Source organism: Amaranthus tricolor, chromosome 14 (assembly GCF_026212465.1).
Source record: "Amaranthus tricolor cultivar Red isolate AtriRed21 chromosome 14, ASM2621246v1, whole genome shotgun sequence".
Classification (NCBI taxonomy): Eukaryota; Viridiplantae; Streptophyta; class Magnoliopsida; order Caryophyllales; family Amaranthaceae; genus Amaranthus; species Amaranthus tricolor.
In genome coordinates this window covers 8,099,550-8,117,954 of record NC_080060.1, presented here as the reverse complement: position 1 = coordinate 8,117,954, position 18,405 = coordinate 8,099,550, and the positions used below count along the sequence as shown (strand labels likewise).

Genomic DNA, 18,405 nt, shown 5'->3' with positions numbered 1-18,405 from the left:
AATTAAAAGCAAAAGTTAGTTTATTAATTAAAAGATAATCTAAAGTTGAGATTATTAACAACAAATGTGTAAAAGATTGAATTTTTATGTCATTTTTTCCAAAAATAATATTAAGGTGCTAAACACAAAAACTTCATATATATATATATTAGATGGTGCTGAAAATTTTTCTTTGTATATAAATATATATTGAAATACATTGTGTATGATACAAAAAAGCCCTTTATTCAAGCCGCTCTTACGAGCTGTTATGGCCAATACGATTTGGCCATGGACAAAATTAGCCATCCTATACTTATGTTACATCATGGGCGGCCGATGATGATGATACCTTATCTTACACAATCATATCTTCATCTTTCTTGAGATTTATCCTTCCTCTTTAAAGATATTAACATTTTCAAAAAAAAAAAAAAGAAAAAACACATACATAAGATCAACAAAACGATCTAAAGACTTAAACTGTACCAATATTTCAGTTTCAATGACAAGCTGGTCCTCGTGTTTCATCCATTTCAATTTCAAATCCCTCGGCCGCCAACCATTTCTCCTTGTAAACATACCACTTAGCACAGCATACGAACGCGACAAAGTTTACAACACTTATAATAGCCAAAAGCCAATAAAAGTTGTAAAGCCTTCCTTGGTTTAAGTTATCAGCTAACCAAGGATATGAGTGTGCAGTTAATGAGTTAACAATTGATACAACAAGTGTACTAAAGAAAAACCCAATTGAAAGTGTACTCAGAAACAACCCCGTACTCATAGTCTTCATTCCTTTAGGACATTCCCTTAGGAAAAAATCTAATTGCCCTGCATAAATCATAGCTTCGCCTGCACCTGTTAGTATAAACTGTGGTATTAACCAAAAAACGCTTATTGGTAAAACGGTGAATTTGTCGTTAATCAAGTGATTAGACTCTGCAACGCGCAATCGTTTGATTTCAGTGAGTGCGGCTACAACCATTGCAATGGTGGCAAAGAAGAGGCCTACACCGACTCGTCGTAGGGGTGTTAAGCCTTGTGGGTTTTTGAAGAGACGGGCGGCTAATGGGGCGACCAGACGGTCGTAGATTGGGACCGTGATTAGAATACTTGCTATAAGAAATGCGGTCATTGAGGCTGGGGGGATTTGGAATTTGGAGCCTATGTGACGATCCATGGTTTCGGCTTGTGCGACAGAAAATGTTGTCATTTGGGCATGTATGGTCCAAAATTCTATGGTTGTGGCCCAAATTGGGAGCATTCTTAGTATCATTTTTACCTCTTCTACGTCTGTTAGTGTTGCTAAGTCCCATTTGCTTACGGATTTTAAGTCTTCACCCATTTCATTTGTCTTTATGGCTGCTTTGTCTAAGAACCTGTTTTAACACAAAACTTTAATGTTAGTACTTATAGTAATTAACTATTTTGAATGGGTGTAAGTATCATGAATTAAAAGAGTTAGAAAAATCATTATTAAGAAAATTAAATGAACTTGTTAGAGTATGTAATATATCTTGAAACCTCAATCAAAGTTTTAATTTTTGGTTGAGTTGGATCCGTGATATGGTATCAGAAGTCAAGGTGATAAAATGCCACAAGTTCAAATCTCAACCACCCATCATTTAAAGTGAAATATTCAGTGTCAATAATAATGAAGACTAGTGGTGCATCTACATTTTTAGCCCAAAAAACTCTCATATAAAAGAGCGTGTCAATATATAATATAATATATCTAGGGGCACAAAAACTAAAAGCTAAAGTTTTTTCAACTAAATGTTACAAAATTAACAAATCCGACCGGTATTAAGTACTTAAAAGGTAGATATGACTATTAACATATTCACAAGGTCATAAAATTGAAGCAACAATAATATCTAATGGGATTAAAACACAAATTAAAAAAGAAAAAGGACACATTTAAATAAAGTGCAATACTCCCAAAATATAGCAATTAATACTAACAAAGACAATAATAGTAATAGTAGATGATTGTGTATGACTTTTAGGATGTACAAGGTCATACAACTTGATGATATCATTGGCATTTCAAAATCAAAAGCGCAGCAAATTGAACCAATTAAATGAATGAAGTTGGTGTAGAAAAATTAAGTTCATTGCATTGCCGTATGCAGAAAATTTAAGGCAATTAATTAACCAAAAATGATGTTACTTATTTGAGGGACAAACCAAAATAATAAAAAAAAATCCAATCAACTAGGTACAATTATTGAGGCGTATTATATAGATTTACGCACTATATTTTAGTCTATCGCTTTTACTTTGTTATAATTCTTTTATAAAAATGTTTTTACTACATTCTTTTATTCTCATTCACAAATTTTTAACTATTACTCCTATTTAATATTATCTATATAATTTAAATAATTATTTTTTTTTTCAGTTTATAATTATTGCTATTTATTTAATACGGAAGAAATAGTATTATGGGAGATTCCGTGTAAAGAAAATGAATATTCAACATTTTAGTATGGTTGGTGTACGTGCACCTAATATAAAACCAAATGATGTATATAATTTTTAATGTTTAGAAATTATAAAAATTTTATTTAAAGAATTGCCAATTGGAACGTTTGAAAATGATAATTTTTGAAAATTGTGTTTGTCTTGGTTAATAGGGTTTACCATAATGTTGTAGTGTTCGCAAGAATTGTACTATTATTCACTGATTTTTTGTATTACTTAATTGATTTGGTTTGAGAAAGTTTAAATTTATTTTAGAAAAAATATTGATATCTGATTATAAAACAAATATATTATTTGTAAGCAGTGGCGGATCCAGGGTTCGGAGTCCCAATGGGCATTAACTAATAGACAAAATTTTCGACACAATTTCATTTGTAAAATTAACAAATTTTACCCTTGCTAAAGTTTTAAATACGACATACTATAAAAGGAAATGGGACAAAATAAATCAACTGAGCTAATAAATAAATGAGATAAAATAAATAAATAATACAAAATTACTAAAATAAGGAGTATTTATCATCAAAAAAACTTCAGTATTAATTTTACACTTTTACTCTTACCAACAAAAAAGTATACTTTAAATTTGTTTTTTTAAAAAACGACTAGGGGCACGTGACCCATGGACTCTAAGGTAGTTCCACCACTGTTTGTAAGTGTTTAAAAAGCTCCTCAAAAATTTTGATTATGTTTAGTTTGAATTTTACTAAAAAAAAACAAATTGGTTTTTCATGGATTTAGTGCAGCAAAAATAATGTGCTTTTGTGCGTGCATTAATCTTAGACAAAGGGATTATGCATGCATTAATTTTGTGCTTTTGTGCCAGTGATCAATTTAGATTAGAAGAGTGGAAAGTAAAAAAGATAATTAAGGAGTGATGCACAATAATAATTTTGTATACTAATCAAAGAGGTGGAAATTTGAAATAATAGTATAATGTCTGTATAAATAAAATTGGATTGTATTATGCTTTAGTTCTTTTGAGAAATAATATTTTTTCCAAATAACTCGAACTAGCAAACCAAGCTTCCTTCAAGCTAATTTTTATAATTAAAATTCATATTTAACCCCTTTATTTTTTCATAAATTATTTTACTTTTATATTAAGTTACCACCTCTTCATTTTTTCCAAATAACTCTAACCATTGCGTGCCACTCAAAATCAAGAATATATATTGCAATCATTAAAAGAAATCAACTATGTTAATATTATTAAAAAATTACAAATTAAGATGATTATTTCTTAAGTTGGGTATAAAAGTAGGAGTAAAAGGGAGTATTAAAAAACCTAAAGTAATGAAACTTTAATTCACTTTTGAAATTCGACCAACCATGAAGTAGGAAAATATTGGTATGTTTGTTTGATTGATGATAAATATCTAGGTGGGTGAAAATATCTGATAGTCAAGAAAAACATAAATTTTTAGATTAGACGATTGTACGGTAATATTACTTATAATTTACTTTGATTTTTTTGAGTCAAGAGACTCTTTGACCACATTCTCGTTTATGGATATAAGTTATCGCATTCCTTCCCTCTTTAAATTCTGATCATAGTTTTTTAAGGCGAAATACATTGGGTATGATGATGATGATTACTTTTAGTTTACTTATAATATAACTTAGAGTAATCACTCGCAATTTTAAATAGATCAACCATAATGGTAAAATAATTACTTTTATGATTTTAAAATAATCAATTATAACTTTAAACTGATTTTTATTAATTTTATGAGCTTATTTTATAATAAGAAATGACATGCCAAATAAAAATACTCTTTTACCGGTCGGAAAAGTACTGCTTTGTTGATTTTGTTGGCCAAAGAATCTAATCTGAATCTTTTTATAAAGTAAGAATATTGAAGGGCTAAGGAATCTGACTTGGGTGCCTCAATGCCAAACCGCCATTTTCTTTGAATTTAATGTTTTATTCAGCCTATAAAATTTTTTTGTCATCATATGGAAATAAAACAAATCTAATATTACTCGATCGAGGTTAATGCATCTATCAAATTCAGGTGGTCACATATTTTTTTTACTCTATTCTATTAAATTTATCATGATGAAAAATCTAGACAAAAATACATAGTTAACTTTTATGGTGTAACATGAGGAATACGTGATTACATATATAAAATTAATTAAATATATTGATTAGAAAAAACTATATTAGGGTCGCCCCTAAGCAAAGGCAAGAAGGGCTTGCGCTCAGGGCCCACAAGAAATGTAGATAAATTTTACCTTCATATACATCGAATTTAAAACCTTATGTGATTAAATTGTGCATTAACCTTAAAGTCAAAGTGTTATTAATAATAATTGTTACCTTATTTACTAATTATTAAGTTATAAATGCATGATTATAAAACAAAAAGCGGATAATCTCGAGCGCTATTATTAGCGTGTATTATTTTTTATATTATAAATTTTATAATTATAAATATATATTTTATAATTAGGGCTTATAATTTATTTTTCGCCCTGGACCCCTCAGAGTCGGTCCTGAACTATATTCATGATTAAATATAAAAATAGACATATTTAATTAAACGACATAAAAAAGTAAGTTGAGTAAATTGTGTGGATGATAACGATTAGATTCTGTTTATTTTCTCTTAAATAAATTAGTAATTGGTTAAATTTATTTTTAATCAGTATAAATGAGTTGCAATAAATAAAAATTAGTTTCATTTAGTAAATCTCGATAAAATCATTAAAAATATAGTAAATTAAAGAGGAACTTAGTTGAAATCATAGTTATTGTAATTTTCATTTGTGTTTACTTTTAAAAATACTTTTTCAATGGAATTAGTTCGAATCATAATTATACATTATTTGAATTTATTTTTTTCATTGAGATTAAAACGTGAAAATAAACTTGCAATGATCAATAATTATGTAGGGCCAGTGGGCCACTTACTTTAAAGTCAAAAGCATTGACCAAGTTGTTCCAATTCCCTCTAAACAACATTTTATGAATTGTATCGTTTTAAATTATTAATAATGATCCTTAACATTTTTAAAAAATTGCTAACTAAAAAATACACAACTTCAAACAAGACATAGAAATACAAACAAAGGATTACCGCACAAATATAGTATATATCATTATATCAAATTCCTGGTGGATGATGAGATAATTGTGTTATTTTTTTTATTATAATTATAGTAGGTTGAGGGGTACGGATATAATACGTCCGCTATCTCTTTCTCTGAATTTTGACTTTATGCGAGATACTGAGTTGATGACCTTGACTAGATCGTTGACGGAATAAGAAAAATTATGTGATAATTAAATTTAAAATCTTTCTTAAAATATGATAGTTATTTTTAGATGAGATAAAATTTAATTTTAGTAATATTTACTTTGAAACAAAATTGGATTTTTATTATTCAAATATTAATGGATTGGCCCTTTAAAAACTGTCTCTCAAAAAGACGATTTATTAAGACATCTGCTGTTATTTAGCTTAATATACGTCTAGTAATAGACATTTTTGTCAAAATTAACGTAAATGGTCCAGTATCTAATCTACCAGGATGTGTGACTAATTCTCACAACTTGCCAACAAATTAACAAGTCCTCTCCAACTTGCTCTACGTAAGAATTACTCTATTACTACTAATTAATTCATTCCTACCGTTACGTAATTAACCTAATATATAATAAACTCCCTTCGTTTATTAAAAATGTTCTTATTTATCACTCTGAGTTGTTCTATTTATCGTTTTCTTAAAGAATTTTTCTGTTTAACTTATAAATTTAGAAATAATTAACCTTATTCATCATAATTTTCTAACATTTTATCAATGTTTATGTATCCTACTTATCTTTCACATACTTCATTTTACTATTTTTGTACTCCCTCTGTTTTCTTTGATTTGCATCAAAGAGAAAGAGGGTAGGTTTTAAAAATGTGGTAATAAATAAAGAGAAAGAATGAATTGTGTGGAGAAATTAAAAGAGAGTTAAAATGCATGGATGAGATTAAAAGAAAGTGTTGGGTCATCACCCAAAAATAGAAATAATGCAAACTAAGTAGGACGGACCAAAATGGAAAATACTACAAATTTAATGGGATGGAGGGAATATTGTTTATATTTCCCACTTATTTGCCACTAACTCTATTTTAATATTTTTTTTAATAATTATGGTCCTCATTTCTTTCCCACCAATTGTATTTAAATATTTATTTAAATGCTTACGATCCCATTTTTAATCCATTAACTTTCTTATTCAATATATATATATATATATATATATATATATATATATATATATATATATATATATATATATATATAATTTCTCTTAGTTTTAGTGAACATTCCTAATAGCAACTAATTTCGAACGGAATAAGTATATTGTTAAATTATTTTTGTTTATGTACTAATTCATTGGCTCTTCATCATCCTAATAAGTTGTTTTATCTTTAAAATACTTTTATTTAAATTTCCTTGGCCCTTGTGAGATGTTTGGTAGGATATTAATATAAAACATATTCCAACTCATTCATTTTTTTATTTAGTTATAAGTTCAAAGTATATTAGTAATCAATTTCTTTAATAATTAAGTGAATTATTAAATTATATAGGCATTATCATCATAAAATCACAAGAGTTGATTATTTAATCATAAAATTTCATCTATCAGTTTATTTATTCACTAATTTTTTATGAACGCTGTTTCACCGTGAGACGACTTCAACTGAGTCAGTCTAAACTATTTAAAATAATAAAACTGCTTTCTATATGAGTGTAAATACTAATTTTATTGTTATTTAATGTTTATTTTACTAATGGACTGCGTATATGGGCCCATCTCACGGTGAGACAGTCTCATTCAAGACTTGCTGAATGTTGTTATTTTTTTATTGTAAGAAATATAATTAAAATGCAAATAAAATATTATTTAAAAATAGAGAAACAGACCTAAATTGCTTGCTATGAGGGAGCTTTTGCTTCTTCTTAACACTAGTTTCCCAAATTTCATCAACGTTAAAAAGTTGTGAAGGATCAGCAGGCAGTTCCATCTTTCTCTTTTTCAATGCGGCTACAAAAACTGCTGCAATTTGGCTAAGTGGGCTACCCGCTAACTTCTTAAAACGGTACCGTTTAGTTCCAAAAAGGAACACAATCAAACAAACCACAACTGCACAAGCACATACACCATAACCCCATTGCCTTCCCAAATTGTCTTCTATGTACACCAAAACTGTGACGGCAAGTAATGATCCTAAGCTCACAATGAAATAGAACCAATTGAAAAAGGTTGTCATCATTGTTCTCTCGTCTTTATCCTTATCATCAAATTGATCTGATCCGAAACCTGACACACTTGATTTTAGACCGCCTGTTCCTAAGGCGGTCAAGTAGAGTGCTAGTTGTAATACTCCGAGTTGTGTCCCATTGGCTTGGACACATGTTTTTGAGTCTTGTGCACATGGTGGTGGTCGTAGATTTGGAATTGCCGTTGATATTGTTAAAATTGTCACACCCTAGATGATAAGAAAATTTTAGGTTTGGTATATTTGTCAATACTAACACACTTATCAATTATTGTCAAAATCAAATTGTCTTATAGTGAGGTACATTCATATAAGTAGCTTATTTTTTATAATTAATCAATTTAAAATTATATGTAATCACGTTAAGTATAATTTATAAGTGATTATGTTAACACAATGATAATTAATAACTTCAATACTTAAAGTGATCACTTTATGATTATATATGATCACTTCAATATCGTAAATGATTACTTTAAAACTATAAAAAATGATAACTTAAATTAAAACTGTGACCGATCACTTTAAAACCGTTAATAATCATTAAAAAATATAATTATACATTCAATCAACTCAATAAAAATTGTCTCAAGGTGACATCTACTCATATTTACCGATAGAATAAGCTAGTTTTATAAATTTACCATGTCCTACCATAATCACATAGTTATAGTAATGGAATCCCATCCATGATTGAATTGTAATTTTTTACTTTTGTCAAGAGTTCGTGATTTTTACTTTTTATTATTTCCAATATTTGTTATTAGTAAAGTCACAAAGATTTACAGAAAATTATTCAGTCACTAAGCATATTAAAAAAATTATATCATCAATTTTAATGTATATAGTATATTTTAATTAATTATCCTAACTTTAAGATAATATAAGTTTCTATCAAAATCAAATAATTGCTAATTTTAAAATCTATTTGCATTTAGTTTGTTTAATTTAAAATTTAATAATAAGAATTTAAGGGTTGAGATATCATAAAAGTTATAGAATCAATGTTTTAGATTAAATAATAATAATAGTAATAATTAAATTTAAAAGTGAACCCCGAATAATTTCTTTGTTTTAAATGGTCAATTTGTTCAATTAATTAATAGACAAATATATGTCCATTGAAAATGAATTCTTTTGGACATTCCATGAGGAAACATTTCAAATGATCATAATCATTTACCAGTGCTTGAACTGTGGCGAATATAGCAATTGTCAAGTACCTGTTAGAAAGTACATAAACATAAAAGCAACAATAAGAAATTAATTAAATAAACAAAATTAAGTTAATTAATGAAGAAAATCTCAAATAATCTGAAATTAATTATATATATATATATATACTCATTTGGGACCATGATATATTCACGTTATATGTCAACTACAATACGACACATCAATTCTATAAATAAAGTCGTTTTTATTTTGATTAAATCTCTTATATGATAATATTGTATTAATTAATTTTAAGAAAAAATAAGGGGACTACACTTGCAAGTAGTAAGTAATGAAAAAATAGAAAAGGAGGTAAGAGCTAATTATCCTAAATTTTATGATATCTAAAAAGCGCTAAGAGCTGAAACATAAAAACTAATTTAATTTTTGAATTATTTTTTATATCTAAAAAATTTATCATTTTGTGTAAGAGCTTTATCACGTCTGACCTTCAAACTCTGTTTTATTGAACGTTATATAATAATCATATTACGTTAATATAATATTACTTTTAACATTAACATAAATAAAAAGGAGGAAGAACAAACCGGCCAAGAAAAGTATCAGCAATGAAACCACCAAGGAGGCAGAGCATGAAGGAAGTACCAAGGAAGTTAGTGACTGTATTAGCTGAAGTAGCACTTCCTAAATGCATAACTCCAGTTAAATAAGTTACCAAGTTGAAGGCAATCCCTAGAGTTATCAACCTTTCACATGTCTCAACACCTGGTCCACACAAATAGTTCAACTACACCCATTACATATATCATCGAATAATATCTTCGCTACAGGACCCCTAAAATTTAAAGGCGTTAAAATTTAAAAGTCTTTCAGTTTAAAAATTATTATGTCATTGACAAAAAGTTACAGAATCATTTAAATTAAATAAAGCCTTAAATATAATGATTGTGTATTTATGTTTAGTCAAGAAACCATTTTAACTAAAAGCTTAAATTAATGGTTGAAGTAGCAAAATATGTTATGTATTTTAATGCGCTCCCTTACATAAGAGCCCTTGTGATAGAAGTGTGAATGCAGCATAAACGCTCCTCATATACATATCGCCAAATATTCCATTGTAATAATTAAAAGGGGTGATTAAATTCAAATCTGTGACTTCTTATCATCCTAACTCTGATACCATGTTAAGATTTCAACTCAACCAAAAGGTTAAGCTGATGGTTAAAACTTTAAAATATGTTATATATTCAAAGATGTTAAGCCTCATGTTTGAAGCTCTTTTCTCAACGGACACATGTCCTTGGCAATTTTAATTAGTCATTAAAAATAAAAGGAGATAAAAGAAATTGGGACCTAAAATCATGGCGGAGCTGATCCAACCGCCCGTTTTAGAGCGATTGGCTGGAAGGCCTTTGTAATCCCAGGCATCACTGAGAGTTTTTCCAAAATCATCCGTTACAGGAAGAGCCATTTTTTATATATTATTATTGAATTTGGTACAGAACTAGTTTTGTTCTGTTATGAGATGTGTTTTGCAAATGTAAGCAAAAATAAGAGTAAAGTGTAAAAGAGCAAAGAGAAAAGGTTGTAGAATGATGTATATTCATGTAAAGCAAGATTCAACCCTTTTTATAGCAATTTCTCAAGGGAATGAACGCTTAAGCAAATTGAATATCCTACGTGTATAAGAATCTGGACCCACCTTGGTGTAGAATATACTATTTTTTTTTTATAAAAAGAGAATTGGTAAGGGGAAAAATTGTTTATGGCTTTGGGGTGTGGTCTTGGATTTCAAATTTCTGAAATAATTACACTCGATTATAATATGTAGTGTAGAAAAAAATGTCACTATTAGTAGCAGATATAATAAAGTAGAAATAGTATAAAATAATAAGATAGAAAATTATACAATGTACGATTTGTATGATTCGTATAAATTAAATTGTAACTTATGAAAATTGTTTATGAAAATATTAGGCTTCTAATAAATATAAAGGAATCCTGATTTTTTATGAATATGTTAGGTTACTAATGTATATCCAAGTTGTCCCTCAAGTTTTTAACTTATGTCGTATCATCTTATGCTCTTGATTAGTATTAGGCTAGCTAGGATAAAAATAATAAAATGTATATTGGAATGAAGTGTACTAACCATATTGGGTTGAAGTTGACTTTTGATCCATTTAAGTTGTAGGACACATAGGTAAATAACAACATTTAAGAAAATAGTAAATCACTATTATATATCCATATTTTATAAGAAGGCTTTTAAGATTTTATTTTATCTTTTTTTTATTTTATGTATTTTAGTATTATATATTTTGTCTTTTTATGATTATTTGCAAATAACCATTATTATTTATGATTTTCTATTTAAGTTTAGGTTTCTTGGAGGGTCTATTCTGATGGTAAAAATTAGGTCCACCATGATAACTTTTTTTTTTTTTTTTTTTATCATAACTACCATGATAAAATTTCTAAGTTTAACAATTTTGATTAAAGTGCTTAATAAAAAACTCCAATAACAACCCATACTATTACTTTATATGAATGAAGGAAGTAATAATTAATTAATTTATAATTAAATATAATTTAAGTTAATATCAAATTATATCCAAAAATAATTCAAGTTAATATAAAAAAATTTAAGCGTCCGTGTAATAGCCCGTTTTGCACGGGTTAATTAATAGTAGGCGGCCATTGCTGATTCACATCCTCTCTCATAAAAATAGCAAATTAATTACCAATAAAGAACGTATGTAAAACCAGTCATAATCAAGACTTTATTTAAATAGGGATGGGAGGGAGTGTTCAACTAATTTAAAATAATAAACAAAAATGAATTAATATGAATCATAAAACAATAATAATTGTATTAAAAAAAGTCATGGTTTACAGTTATGTGAGCTGAAACTAATTCATGCATTCTCTAGTAGCAAAGGAGTTACAAATATGTAACAACAGGTCCACAATGTTGATGGAGAAGAGATTCGATTATTTTTTAATTGAATTAATAATGTTTTCTCATGATTTCTTGGTGGCATCATTTTGACTTTCTATTCATATTTATGTTTTAATTTCTTTGTAAATAATTTCATTTTTCTAAAGGTAAAAATTTTATATAAATTCTTGTATGAGACGGTCTCACTGTGACACATGCTCTATATTTGGGGTTAAATAATTCAATAATAGAAAGTTTTAGCATAATAAGCCTTTTGTATCGACTCGTCTCATGACGAGACGATCCCATTATAAATTATCTTTTAGAGGGATCTATTTAAGAATTTATATGATTATACATACTTTTTCTAGGTATGTAATCTTTTTATTTTTATTTGTTCTTTCTATTTTTTTTTAAATAGATATTTTACAAAGTTCTTTTTGTTATATATTTTTCTATTTAAAGATATATTTTTCTAACTTAAAAAATTTTATGTGGCTAACACAATTAACTAATAAGACATCATATAATTACATTTTTTACTACTAAAATTCATTTGATTTTTTATATCAATTGTACCCCTTCGTTTTTTACTCAGCCTCTACTTATTTCTATACTTTCAAGTTTCAAGCAATATACTCATTACTTATTCCAATAATAGAATCTTACCTCTCATTGTTAATTTTATTTGTAAATTGTAGGTTTCTCTCTCTTTAAAGATCATTCTCGAGTCGAGGGACTCGTTAACCGCACTCTTCTCTATGGGTATGAGCTGCCGTCTTTCTTTCCTCCCCAGACCCTAACCATAGTTTTCTATGAGCGGAATATACTGGGTATGATGATGAACTCTATATTTTATCCTTATCATTCATTCTTTCTGAAATATAAGACATTTATTTTTTGTATGAATGAATAACTGAATATGATATAAAAAATATTAAAAATAAAAAATAAATTATTTAAAAAAAATTATTTTTGAAACAAATTACATAATATTTTTACTTAACCAAAAATTGTTGAAGTAAAACAAATCAAACAAAATAAGCACTTTGCCTAAGAATATCGTTCAATGGTGGGACGATTCATCGTTGAGTCTTTTAATCATCAAATCAAATATGAATCGTGATTCCAATGTCAACGTTTGAGTTTTGAAAACAATGAAAAGACTTTAAATTCATGCAAACCATAAAATTACACAGTGAAATTATAAATATTACAGATGAAGTCACAATGCCTCATACCAAAAGCTCATACAACCCAAAATTTACAAATGCATAATAGTTACTACATAAGCAAAGATATTTGCATTATAAACGCTATGTTTGCACATATGGGTATGCGCACATGGATATTGTATTGTTAAGCTGGAATACACGGACACGTCTCTGGATTGGCGTGTCCCGTGTCGGACACGTTTCGGACACGGACACGGACACGCAAAAATCCGTGTCCGACACGCCAAATGAAGTGTCCAATATTTTAATATTTTTTCGGACACGCGGACACGGCAAGGACACGGAAGGGACACAGCAAGGGACACGGCAATCAGTCAAGGACACGTTTTTTTTTTAAAAAAATAAAAATAAAAAAATTGAAATCATAATTGTAGCGGAGGATGATGATGGATGTCATATGGATGATGTGTGATGATCAAACTTAAATTTACCTATTTATTTGGTTTTCTTTGATTTGGTTTGTATGACTATTTTTAAATACTCATGTTATTTATTTGGTACTTATTTGCATTTTATGTGAGTTTTATGTTTTTAAAGTGTTTATTTATATATATTAAATGAAAGATTGTAAAATTATCTTTAATTTGATATATTTATTATATTACCATTTTCGTGTCCCCGTGTCCGCCATTTTTAAGTTGGCGTTTTCCCGTACCCGTGTCGTGTCCGTGTCCGTATCCGTGTCTGTTTTAGTGCAACCTAGTTGTTAAGTGCAGTTGATTTAAAAGTTGATATGTTGTTGGTGGCTTAAAATAATAGTTCAACATGATTTAATCCAAGTTAATTCAATGATGATATAAAGTGTTTAATACGTTGTCATGCCTTACTTTTATGTTGTTGCCTATTACGACCTATATATTTTCAGTCTTTGCATCTTTGACACATTTGCAACATATTAACATTTTAATATTTTTATTCGTACTATTGTTAATAGAAGTGTATAAATTAGCATTATAAAGTTCGATAGTGTAACTTGGAGAACACGTGCGTAGCACACGGTACAACAATTAGTAGCATAAAAAATAGTTAATTATTAATGAGAAAAATATGACCTCACAGAAGAGATTGATCAAAGATTCGAGTGAGGGAAAAGAAATGGAAAAAGTGAAACATTGTTGGTTTAGATTCCTTAGATTAGAAAGCATGTGCGCATTTTTAAGTCCTCCATTGGTTTGGGAAAAGCGTTTCTAACTTTATTACTTTCTGAAGTATTTCCTCAAATTTAGGGGTCCAAAATCTTCACGGTGGTAGAAAAAGTCAGAAAGTTCAAAGTTGTGTACAATTTACTAATCAAAAGTTGGTCTATCAATTGGGCATCAATAACACCATTCATGGTGCTACATTTATGATTATGCTATTGCTATGCCTTATAAATCATGCATTGTTGCATGCACATATTGGTCTTCTTTTAATGGTCGCAATATGAAGTATTCATTTATTTTAGTGTTAGAAGTTTTTTTATTCAAATCTAATTCCTTTATTTAACTTGATTGAAAATCGATTTAATTTATATAAAAGAGTTGGTCATTCAAATTTATATGTTTGGTTTAGAAAGTAAGTAAATAAAACATCATCGTACATATTATAACAAATAACAAATATTTAGTAAACAATCAAATTTGAACTTGAAATTCGTATCAAATTTATATAAAATGTTTATGGTTTGAAGTGCAACTAAAATTATTTGGAAACTAAATGTATGTTATCTTGACATCATATACGAAAACATAAGCATTGCAAATTAATGAGAGGGTAGAGAGAAAATCCTACAATGCAACTATAGACACTTAAATATTTTACACTCCTTGTTAAAAGAGATGGTCTCTTTGAAAGATGCATCCATTTGGGCCAGCTCAATATGTAAACAACAAACACGAGCTTTTTAACCTGTGTTTAACATATTGAAGTTAGTGTTTTAACTTATTGAAGCTGATATTTTAACCTATTTGAGTTGGTGTTGTAACCAATTAAAATTGGTATTTTAATCTATTTGGAATTAGTATTTTAACCTGTTAAGTTGTGATTTTTGAATCTATTTTAAGTTAGTATTTTAACATATTAAAGTTGGTATTTTAACCTATTAAAGTTGGTATTTTTACCTAATTAAATTGGTGTTTTATGCTGCTTAAGTTGGTATTTTTAACATATTAAAGTTGATATTTTAACTTATTAAAGTTGGTATTTTTACCTACTTAAGTTGGTTTTTTATGCCTCTTAAGTTGGTATTTTAACTTATTTAAATTGATGTTTAAATATATTAAAGTTGGTATTTTAACATATTAAAGTTGGTATTTTAAATTATTCGAGTTGGTAGTTTAACCTGTTGAAGTTGGTATTTTAACATATTTAGAGTTATGTTTAACCTGTTAAGTTGTTAACCAATGGAAATGGATATTTTAACCTATTAACGTTGGTATTTTATCATGTTTAAGTTGATATTTTACCTGCTTAAGCTGGTATTTTATGCTGCTTAAGTTTGTATTTTAACTTATTTAATTTGTTTCTATAACGTATTGAAGTTGATATATTAACCTAAAGTGATTGTTTTAACGTGTTGAAGTTGGCATTTTAAAGTTGTATTTTAACCAAACTACAAGTGAAAACACCAACTTTAATAAGTTAAAATATAACTAGGTTAAAGTACCAACTTTAATAGGTTAACAACTTAACATGCTAAACAGCTTAATTAGTTAAAACACCAATTCTAAATATCAACTTTAATAGGTTAAAATACCAATTCGAATAGATTTAAATATCAACTTTAATAAATTAAAACACCAACTTCAGTAGAGGTAAAACAAGTTAAGAAGCGCATGTTTGTTTTTAAATTTTTTTTTTTTGAAATATTAGTGTGGTAAGTTCAAGTTATGTGGGCTGAATTTCACTCTCGATTAATATAGATTACATATATTTTTCATGTTTAAAATTTGATGTTAAACTAACCATTTAATAAAAATCAACCCATACTTTAATTTGAGTCAAAATACCAACACAATGCAACCCGTGTAATTATTTAGGGCTAGGTACAAAACGAATTAATGAGACGAGTCATCTTTTGCGAAGCTACTTATAAAGTTGACAGTTGCAAATTCAAAGGGGAAAACAAATTTAATAAAGAAATATAAAAAGTAATTTACTCTTAAGATGTATTCTTTAAACTTATTTCTATCAAATTTAACTCCTTTTACTTAATTTAAATATAGCAACCTATGAAGATGGATATAATTAATCAGCTAGTCTCTTGAGAAATCGTCTTTTTGAGAGACATATCTCAAGCCCAACCCATTAAAGATTAATGTCTACTTACCGTAGTCTTAATGTCTACTTACATTATCCTTAATGCTTACTTACTGTATTCTTAATGCCTACTTTTAATATTTTAAATATTTACTTACATCATTCTTAATGCCTAATTATAATATTTTAAAAAATATATAATAAGCCGGCTCAATTAAGGATGGTCTCTCACAATAATTTGTGATAATTAATTTATTCTTAGCCATGGTTGCACACTCCAATGAAACTAGATTTAAAAAAAAAAAAAAATTTAAAAAAAAAAAAAAAAAAAAAAGTGGTATAGAGACAACTCCTTGTAAAGAAAAACAATGGTGTTCACCTTTTACAAGTTATATTCCAAATATAAAAACAAATTGAAACAAAAAGTTCAAGTGACTTACAAGTTGTAACTCTAGGATGCCCCCAACCTAGTAAGCTCAATATGACTTAGGATGTACTAATAACATGCATATACCATTGACGACATTATCAAGCCAACCTCAATCATCCATTAGAAAATTGAAAGGAAATGCGTTACCTTTATTATTTTTTATTTTAATTTTTGCTTTTATTAATGTTTTTTTATTAATTTTTAATTATTTTTTTGAGTTTATTACATTTTGTTTGCATTTGATTGTTCGGAAAATTTGTTAAATTCACCACCAATATGTTCATCATCTTCCTTCAATACAATTCACCACCTATATGCATTTGAGTGCCGATGTAGATTGATTTTTATTTAATAGGAGTATGTTTATAATTAGCTATCCCCGTATATAAAACAATGCAATTGTGAAAATATTGCATTTCTTTATTTTTTTTTATTTTATTTTTTTTACCACCCTAGGGTTTGATAGATATCAAAATAGATAATATATGGGCCGGAGCAACTGAAATGAGTGGTCAAAAAATCATTTTTTAATGGTATATAGAAGGTAAGGTTTATATTTCAAAAAGAAATATAGTTAAAGTTATGGGATAAAAAAAGTATATATTTTTTTCTCTCTAGTAAAATACCTATTAGCAAGTGCTACCTAAGGTCCCTATGTATAACCGCCTATAATACAACAACGTTAACGTCGAGGTGGAAGATGGGTCGCAGATCCCACGCGGAATAAGTATTTTAATAGCCGTATAATCTAGATGAAAATACTACTAATAAAACATAAAGTTAATGAAATACACAATTTGTTTTCATTTTTTTTTCCCATTTACTTATTTTGTAAATCTCAATGCAAACATAAAAGTGAAACAATTTTAGTTGCGAGTTTCTAAAAATTCTAAAAAGTTAATATTTGAAAGGTATATATATTGAAACAAATCTATTAAGATTTCACATGAATATATTTTTGCATATAATTCTATGAGAATTCATATTCAAAGTTTGACAATAAAATTCATAAATTATATTTGAGAACAACAGTTAATCAACATATATCAATATAGAAATTTTACTCTTTATAGAGGAGCAAAATTTATTTGTTGCGATTGTGAGGAAGAAATTATTTCAAATTACCGACCACCATGCAACCAACCTTAGCTTTGAAAGGTCAAAATATTATTCCAGCAATTTTCTAAGTATAGAAGTTTAAATTTATTTTAACATTGATGGCATAGTTTTCATATTAAATTTAATATAGTTTAAAAATTCTATTTAACATGTAAAAATTAGATTACTTCCATTGAAAATAAGCAAATATTGAAATTGCTATACATATAATCAAATTGCTTCCGTTGGTGATACCTAAACAATCTGTTTGTTAGAATCACTGCACAAAATTATTTACCTTTTTGTCTTTATAAGAAAGTATCATATGACTTAAAAATACTCTTATATATTTTTATTATATAAAGCTTTTTCACTATATACTCTCTCTGTGCTATAAAAAAACACTCAGTTATATTAAAAAAACTCTTATATATATATATTTAAATGTATCACATGGTGTTTTTTCACATGAACAGATGAAGTATATAATATTTATTATAACATTTATATTCATCTTAATTTGCTTTATTT

The 18,405-nt window shown here is 27.6% G+C and overlaps 1 protein-coding gene across 1 annotated transcript; it reads right to left on the bottom strand.

Annotated features, from left to right (window-relative positions):
* Positions 1 to 153: 153 nt before the first annotated feature.
* Positions 154 to 10,534, bottom strand: LOC130799784 (protein NRT1/ PTR FAMILY 6.3-like). Its single transcript, XM_057663021.1, has 5 exons — positions 10,287 to 10,534; positions 9,521 to 9,698; positions 8,941 to 8,980; positions 7,402 to 7,967; positions 154 to 1,361 (listed from the first exon to the last, which is right to left on the bottom strand). The coding sequence occupies exons 1-5, from the start codon at positions 10,402 to 10,404 to the stop codon at positions 482 to 484; spliced, it is 1,782 nt and encodes a 593-aa protein (XP_057519004.1). The 5' UTR covers positions 10,405 to 10,534; the 3' UTR covers positions 154 to 481.
* Between the last annotated feature and the right edge of the window lie 7,871 nt (positions 10,535 to 18,405).

Excerpts from the sequence above, each read along its gene's own strand:
- LOC130799784 (XM_057663021.1), bottom strand. The coding sequence starts at position 10,404 with ATGGCTCTTCCTGTAACGGATGATTTTGGAAAAACTCTCAGTGATGCC. Across the intron at positions 9,699-10,286 it reads CAGCTCCGCCATGATTTTAG|GTGTTGAGACATGTGAAAGG; the intron begins GTCCCAATTTCT and ends TGTGTGGACCAG. Across the intron at positions 8,981-9,520 it reads GCTGATACTTTTCTTGGCCG|GTACTTGACAATTGCTATAT; the intron begins GTTTGTTCTTCC and ends ACTTTCTAACAG.